This window comes from Lycium ferocissimum, chromosome 9, assembly GCF_029784015.1.
Source record: "Lycium ferocissimum isolate CSIRO_LF1 chromosome 9, AGI_CSIRO_Lferr_CH_V1, whole genome shotgun sequence".
NCBI classification, from domain to species: domain Eukaryota; kingdom Viridiplantae; phylum Streptophyta; class Magnoliopsida; order Solanales; family Solanaceae; genus Lycium; species Lycium ferocissimum.
This window is the reverse complement of record NC_081350.1, coordinates 4409531-4417465: the sequence shown is the minus strand read 5'-3', so window position 1 is coordinate 4417465 and position 7935 is coordinate 4409531. Positions and strand designations below refer to the sequence as shown.

Here is a 7935-nt window from a genome sequence, read left to right as displayed (position 1 = left end):
AAAAAATTGGAAAAAAAAAAAGAAAAAGAAAAAGCAAAGCTAGAATCAGTAGAGCAGTAGTGTAGCAGATAGATCAACATTCTGATGGATCTCTAGATATACTTTTCTCCGATCCAATTTATACGACGCACTCTTTTCTTTTTAGTCTATATCAGAAAAAAAATCTTACTTTTTTATATTTTAAAATAAATTAACATTAAAATTTCTCAATAATTAAAACTTATTTTGATTCACAAATATCAAAATTATATTCACTTTCTTAAATTCGGTACCTAATCACTAAAATGAGACAAAGGGAGTATATAGATAGAAAAAACACGATAAGAAAAAAATAAAATCAAAACCCTCTTCATATCTCTCTCTCTCTCCTCTTTATCTCTCTATACTATCTGAGCTAAGACATCGAACAACAAAATTTCAAGGCAAAGAAGAAGAAGAACAAATTCTCATATATCTTTTTTCCTTTGTATTTTTCCGTGGTGTACTCTTTTTTCCTCTTATTTTTTTTTTGTTTTATTATATTTGCCTTATTTTTTTATTTTATCACTGTTATAGTTGAATCTGAAACATTATCATCAACATATCTGCAGCTAATGGATCTATTCGATTATATTTCGTCTATAATCGAGCTTCGTAAAGGTGTATACATATATCTCAGATCTTATAATTTGTTACGCTGTTATTGGTTGATTTGATGTTTTGTTTCTGCGTGTTGTGCTCAATTTCAGTTTTTTTGTAGAGATTTATTGAGATCTGTGGATATTATTGGTCTCGGAGCAGTATGATGATTGTTTTTAGTTTAATTTTGTTTATTCAGTATATATATGATTTTAAGGTAATATATTGCCCTGATTTGGTAAGCTGAGGTTTAGAAAATTCACTTTTGCTTTGTGATTAGGATTTAGTACTCTTAAGTGAGTTTTAATAAAAAATATGATTAGTTTATTGAAATAATCTGATGAAAAAATTAAGGTCTATTGAACTTTAGGAGTCCTTGTTATTTGGTTTAAGCATGGAGATATGTGAATTCAATTGACATGAAGCGCTTCTAATTCGACTTTTTTGTGGTTGACTTAACTACCTTATAGATGAATGAGAACACACGCAAAAAAAAGAAAAAAAATCCAAAATTTGAACTGAAAGTGTCTAATTGGAAAAAATTATTAGGAGTTTAGGTGTTCAATTGGAACAGGGCTTAGTTTGAGTGTTTTCAAGTTAAGGGGCTGGTTATGTATTAAGCCTCTACCAAATTTGCATCTTTTATGCTTGTAGATGCTGTGAGCAGAATTACTTAGTATTGGAATGAAATGGATATGACATAGAATTGGGTGGATAAGGGAATTCATACAACTGACTCGACGATCACGGGGTTGTTGATTGAAGTAACTTAATATATACTGAACTCAAAATTTAGATGAACCTACGCACGATCATGCAATGAGTTAGTACTATCAGATCACCTAAAGCTATTTGTTCATACTTGTGTTTGTTCCTAATATGAGTAATATCTGATTTTGTTTGAAGTGATAAGGTGACATTGACATAATCACTTTTCTCGGCTTTTGAACTATGAAAAGGGTCATAGGTCTTGTATGATTATTTTTTATCTTGACTTTTGGACTTAAATATGTTGATAGCAGAGTTGAGTTTTTAAGTAAGCTTTTCATTTTCTTCTTTGGCAGGGTTTGGGTGACATTGACAACGTAGTTGCATCCCCTTATAATTAGAAGTTTAATAACGCATTAGAGACCCTTTTTTCTTAACCAACTAGAAACAAGAAGAAAGAAAAAAATATAACGAAGAAAAAGAATGAGCTTATCAGGAAAGGGGACTCCTACCAGTGACAAAAAGCTAACCTTAGCAAAAGCAACTAGCTTGAATCCGAATGCTGCAGAATTTGTACCCTTTGCACTCAGATCACCCTCAGGTAGCACTAGCAGCCCAGATGCATCAAAGTTTGCTAACTCCACTACAACTCTGGGAAAATGTGTACTAGATAGATCGGAATCATCTGCTTCAAATAACTCAGATGATGAAGCCCACCAGTATTGGCGTCACCAGCTCCCAGATGATATTACACCGGACTTCAATGTCACGGGAGAAGATGATTCTCATGTAATCAGCGGTCTTCCGTTTTCTAGATTATCAATAACTGATGTCAATGAAGCTTCAGTATTCCCTGCCTCAACTGGCAGTGGCTTTATGTTGAAGGACCAGCAGGAGTTATTATCTCCTAATCGCATTAATAAGACTAGCTTTGTTGAAAAGTCAGGTTATCCTATTACATCTTTTGGCAACGATGCATCCCCAACTAGTTTTCATCTGCCTACTAAACCCTGGGACAAGCCATCTCTGAACAACGACCAGCCTTTTGCCAATATTAGGGAGGGGCCTCATTATAATGGGAATACCGGAAACAGCTTCTTTGCAGACATGATGAATGAACAACCATTTTTTGAAGCGGATGTATACCCTCTTGAATTTTTGGCCTCTCAATTTCCTGGTTTTGCTGCTGAAAGTCTTGCAGAGGTGTACTATGCCAACGGAGGTGACTTGAATCTGACAATTGAAATGCTTACGCAGCTTGAGGTGTGGTTCATTTTCTTAATCTTTATGGATACAGTAGCATAGAATTGTATTAAGTCAAAAAAGGCAATTGTTTCCTAATCTTCAAGACTTGATCTATTACCTTAAAGTTACTGCAGGTCTATTAATCAGTATGGGCTGAGATTAGGTTGTCTATTTGACTTACTTTTCGATCATTTTTTTAAATCTTTTGAGTGTATCCAATTTTTGGAAAATATTATATAGTGATTATAATATCTGAGCACTGTGTCTTGATTAAATTAAGGAATCCAGATTTTCTCCACATGTGGTATTTAAATTTTCATGGTTATTATTGTCTAGAAATTAAAAAATGTGGTAAGTTTAGTCAATCAGCTACTTATAAAAAAAAAAAAGTTTAATCAATTAGCTTCCGTCATTGAGCCTGAGTGTTCTATTAGTCTATGTCATTTATGTGTTTTTTAGATTGTCTTGAGTCCAAAGAAAATAATTGTTCTGAGGGTTATACAAAGTAGTTGGATGTTCAGTCAAATTAATTGCACTGAACAGAATATTGGTAATGGACACAATATAGGGAATGATAAAGCTTCTTGTCATCTCTCTGATAGTTTTGAAGATTGATTTTCCATTTCTTGAGATAGGTAACATTTTGAAGGTTGATTTTCCATTGAAGACTCTGTTCTTTTGGAACCTTCAATTACGTACTAATGGCTCAACATACTTTTTACAGCTTCAAGTTGATGGTGGGTTGAATCAAAATATGAATTCGAAAGCCTTGTCTGCTCCAAATCTTAGTGCTCTGGATTTCCCTGCTCTCTCTGTGGTAGATAATCAAAACAACAGCCTAAAGTACTCTGGCGGTGACGTTCAACAAAATATCAATCCCTATAGGTCTTCTGAAAAAGAGAGCACCCTTCTGTTTAGATCTGGCTCTGCCATCCCTTCTCGAGGTGCTACAGATTTTGCATCTGCTGTCAGGAAGATGGCATCTCAGGATTCGAGCATATGGAAGTATGATAGGACTGGAGTAGCTGATGCTAGTGTTGGATCAAGTAGAAATTCTCCTGTCTTGGCTAGCTCTTACAATGGTGGGCAGAGTAGGGGAGTTTATGGTGATAGGTTGCAGAGCCGAGGTTCCACACGTGCAGCTCCTGTCTGGCTTGAAACTGGAGAAGCAGTTGGTAATTTTTTCCTGAAGCAGCCAATATATTTGAATGTTCATTGAGGAAAATAATTTTTTGCCTGTCTATGTACTTTGACTTTGTTGAGATTGCAGCGAATATATATTCTGAAATGCGGGAAGAGGCTCGTGATCATGCACGCTTACGTAATGCATACTTTGAACAGGTATGTGGTATACATGATGATTGCAAAGGTGGATACAACATGCGTAAATGTGAACTCACTTCAATGTTCATGTGTACGATTATGTGAAGCCACAAGGGCATAGTACTTTAGACCTTTCCTCCTGCCAACCCGAAAGAGAGTGAAGAAAGAATGCCATGAAGGCGTGATAGATACATGTGTAATTTACTTGTAAAGGAAAGTTAACATGGAATTCTGACCAAGTCACCAAGAACTAGTGATATTCCTTGGAAAAGTTTATTGTAGGTGCTTGAGTGTTGATGTGAAGTCAGAAGTGATAACTTCTTCCTTTTTTTTAATGATATCAGAGAAGCATCCCCTGTGGGCTTCTGGCTCTAGGTTGTGCACAGCTTCAAAACTACAGAGTATGGGCCCACTCCTCTACCCTCCTTCCAGCTTAAATGCCTGGCTTCATGGCAGGATCAAACCCGAGATGAGTCACATCACATGTTGCGTCCTTACCACTGAACCAAAGCCCTGGGGCTTTTAATATACTAGTGATTGTGTGCATTGTGCCCTTTTGTTAATTCAATCTTGACCTGGGAAAAGGAATTGAAGAGTCCATAGCTTAGAATTCCTTTTAATTCTGATCTCACTGGACATTCAAATGTCGTATTGATCTTATGCCTTGCATATTCTTCCACCTATGATGTGTTGACTTCTATATGATTTATTTTAAGATTAAAATAGTGCATCTAGGTTGATTAACTTGCTTTTCTTTTGTAGAAAGAAAACCTATTTAGTATCATTAGATATAAGATTTTGTCAAGATTGTTTCTATCAATGTTTTGTGCCTGTATCCATTGGCACTCTACTTTTAGCTAATTTCTGTTGTGAGATAAAAAGCGCTTTGAATGCTGGATATAATTAAGTGTGAAATTTTGAGCTTAGATAAACAAATAGTATGGCCTTCCTTAGTACCACTATGAAGCAAAAAAGGTTGTACAGGAAGAGATACAGTAGTTTAAAATCTGTTTAAAAGAAATTATGAAAACCTTTTATTAAGCGCATTAGCAATAATGCTACTACGGCTGTACAAATCGCTAAGGCCATCTCATTATAGGGTTATCATAATGTGTTGGCTGTTGCAGTTGTGCAATGTTCGATTTTTGGCTTCACTACATCATGAATTCTTTTGTTCCTTTTTTCTTTTTGGGATTGAAAATCATTGTGGCAGGAATTTTCTCCAATATGATCATGTAAACTTGGTTCTCTTATGCTACACCACCAGATACTTAATCTATGTAAATGTGTCTGTGAGTAGGCTCGTCAGGCATACCTGATTGGTAACAAGGCTTTGGCCAAAGAACTGAGTGTCAAAGGACAGCTGCACAACATGCAGATGAAGGCAGCTCATGGGAAGGCTCAAGAATCTATATATCGCCTAAGGTCTGTTTCTATCTTCCACGTCAATGATCTAGCACCCTAAACTCTTTATATCAACGTTTTTATATGGTGGTGATATACTTTAACAAGATTTTCCAACTCCAGAATTCTTTATCATCACAATCTTACCACACATAGCAACTTTCCAATTCTTCTGCTCTATATTTAAATAATCTTCCTATTGATTTCCAGTATTATTCATGCATGTGCTGCTTAGGCAGCTTTTACAATAGTCAGGTGCTGTGATTTTCTGCTTCGTCATTGTGCAATGTTGCGAAATGGCATAGAGAGGATGCCAATGCTGACATTCATGCTAATTGAGTTTTTTGGTGACAAAACATAACCTCTTCAGCTGATGAAGTTTTGTGTATCAGTGACCTCCTCCTCGCCCCCCCCCCCCCCCCTCTTCTCTCCAGTCACCACCACAAAAAAATTAATATCTCCCTCAACAAAGAATTTTTAATATAGAGAATATTTAGGTGAGTCTTAATGTGCTTAAAATTCTTTGCAGGAATCCAGCCAGTCCAGAGATGCAGGGAAATGGGAGAGGACAAGAGAGAATCATTGACCTGCATGGGCTTCATGTTACTGAAGCTATTCATGTCCTTAAGCGTGAGCTGTCTGTGTTGAGGAATGCTGCGAGATCAGCAGACCAGCGAATACAGGTTTACATTTGTGTTGGAACAGGACACCATACAAAGGGTTCGCGCACTCCTGCTAGGCTTCCCATTTCTGTCCAGCGTTACCTGCTAGAGGAGGGCCTTGACTACTCTGAGCCACAACCGGGGCTTCTCCGAGTTGTGGTATACTGAGTTGTGAAGGTATAGGATTTTTTGACACAGCATTACCTAGAAAATCCATCAGATGAGGGGAAAAAAAAAGAAAAAGAAAATTGTTGTACCTGTAAATGGGAGGAACGGAAGATTAGCGCAAATTCTGGAGAGGGAAACTGAAAATGTGAACCAAAAAAAAAAAAGTGGAAGAAAATTGTATCATTAAGGTTTAGCTGTTTGATAGGGGATACCTTTTTGTAGCTTGTGGGGACTGGCATCGGCGCCCTTCCATTTTGTAATTTTTGTAACTTTGGTTCTTTCTCACATTCCTTTTTTTTTTTTTGGTTTTTTTCTTGATTAGCCGATGTAACTGATAGAATTCTTTCACATGAAAGCTCAAATTCACCAAGTGTTTTCGAGGCTGTTGTAGAACATTTTCCACAAATGCTTATTGTTGCAGGGACGTCGGCGCACAACGTCCTTTCTTTTTTTCGCTTTACATGTGTTTTTCGTGGAAATCTAGATAAAGCTATAGCCCATTGGCCAATTTTTTTTTTGTTTTTGTTTTTGTTTTTGTTTTTTTTTGTTTGTAATTTGCCCCCGTTATAACATCATAATTATAAGTCAAGTAAATTGTAACTGTATGGTTAGATTTAGATGGTGAAAACCACAAATTAGGATAGTTATAATAGAGGGATATCCATCTAATTCCGCTCGTATGCAGACGCTGTCAGATCACTCAACAAGATAAAGTCGATTCTAAGCGAAGTTCGCTTCAGCATTTCATTAGCCATGAATCCCAGAGTTAATAGCTTCCTTGGTAGTGCGTTTGATGCTTGTGATTGCTCTCATTTGGTTATAATTTAAGAAAAAATACACATGTATTTTTATTAGAAAAATGACCTAATAATACTACGTAAGACTATATTATAAAACATAAGGATACTTTTTCTTATTTATAAAATATACCAACAAAATTATAAAGTATAACAGATTTGGGCAGATTTGGGCTTAATGGGATACCCATGATTTTAGGATAATTACCAATCAACTTCTTTTCTTTTCAAAAAGATCTCTCTCTCTCTCCCTCTAAAACTGTTGATAGACACCATTTTCAGACCTAAAATTCATATTCTCTCCTAGTATGATATGATTTCAGATTTTATACAATTTATATGTATTTTATCATTATCAAAATATACATACAACTTTTATACATATTTCATACATAAAAATTATAACAAATTTATACAGTTATACATACTGCAGACAAAAATTTATATATATTTATTTCTACTGTATGAACTTTGTATGGAATCTAGTTTGTATCAATTACAGATTTATTATACATACTTTCTCATAATTTATACATACTTTGATAAGATTTTATATTTATATGTACTTTATCATAATCAAAATATACACACAACTTTCATACATAAAAATTATAACGAAATTATACAGGTATACATATTGCATACAAAATTTATACATATTCGTTTTCTGGTGTATGAACTTTGTATGGAATCTAATTTGTATCAATTACAAAAATTATAACGAACTTTGTATGAAATCTTATTCATACCGAGAAATTGATTGTGTATTAATTTTAAATGAGAGAATTACCGATTAGAATGGACTTTTCGAGCAAAAGTTGGAGAAAATTAGGGAATAATATCTCTTTACTTTGAATGGGGAAAGAAAAGTGGATAAAATAAGGGATCAAAAGTTGGAGAAAATTAGGGAACAATATCTCTTAATTTTGAATGGAGCGAGAAAAGTGAATAAAATAAGGGAAGCAGTTTCCTTACGTTATTTATTGTGTTTTATTTGCTTCTTTTTACTT

General features: G+C 35.0%; 1 protein-coding gene across 4 annotated transcripts; it reads left to right on the top strand.

The window, feature by feature from the left end:
* Positions 1 to 313: 313 nt before the first annotated feature.
* LOC132029535 (polyadenylate-binding protein-interacting protein 7) lies at positions 314 to 6501 on the top strand. Of its 4 annotated transcripts, none has more exons than XM_059418787.1 (7): positions 314 to 466; positions 591 to 639; positions 1683 to 2589; positions 3296 to 3746; positions 3842 to 3912; positions 5195 to 5319; positions 5828 to 6501. In XM_059418787.1, exons 3-7 carry the CDS (start codon positions 1810 to 1812, stop codon positions 6126 to 6128), a joined length of 1728 nt encoding a protein of 575 aa, XP_059274770.1. In that variant the 5' UTR covers positions 314 to 466; positions 591 to 639; positions 1683 to 1809; the 3' UTR covers positions 6129 to 6501. The 4 variants fall into 4 exon arrangements, with proteins under 4 accessions (XP_059274770.1, XP_059274772.1, XP_059274773.1 ...); XM_059418789.1 differs by having other exon boundaries at positions 318 to 479; XM_059418790.1 differs by having other exon boundaries at positions 320 to 476.
* Positions 6502 to 7935: the final 1434 nt, after the last annotated feature.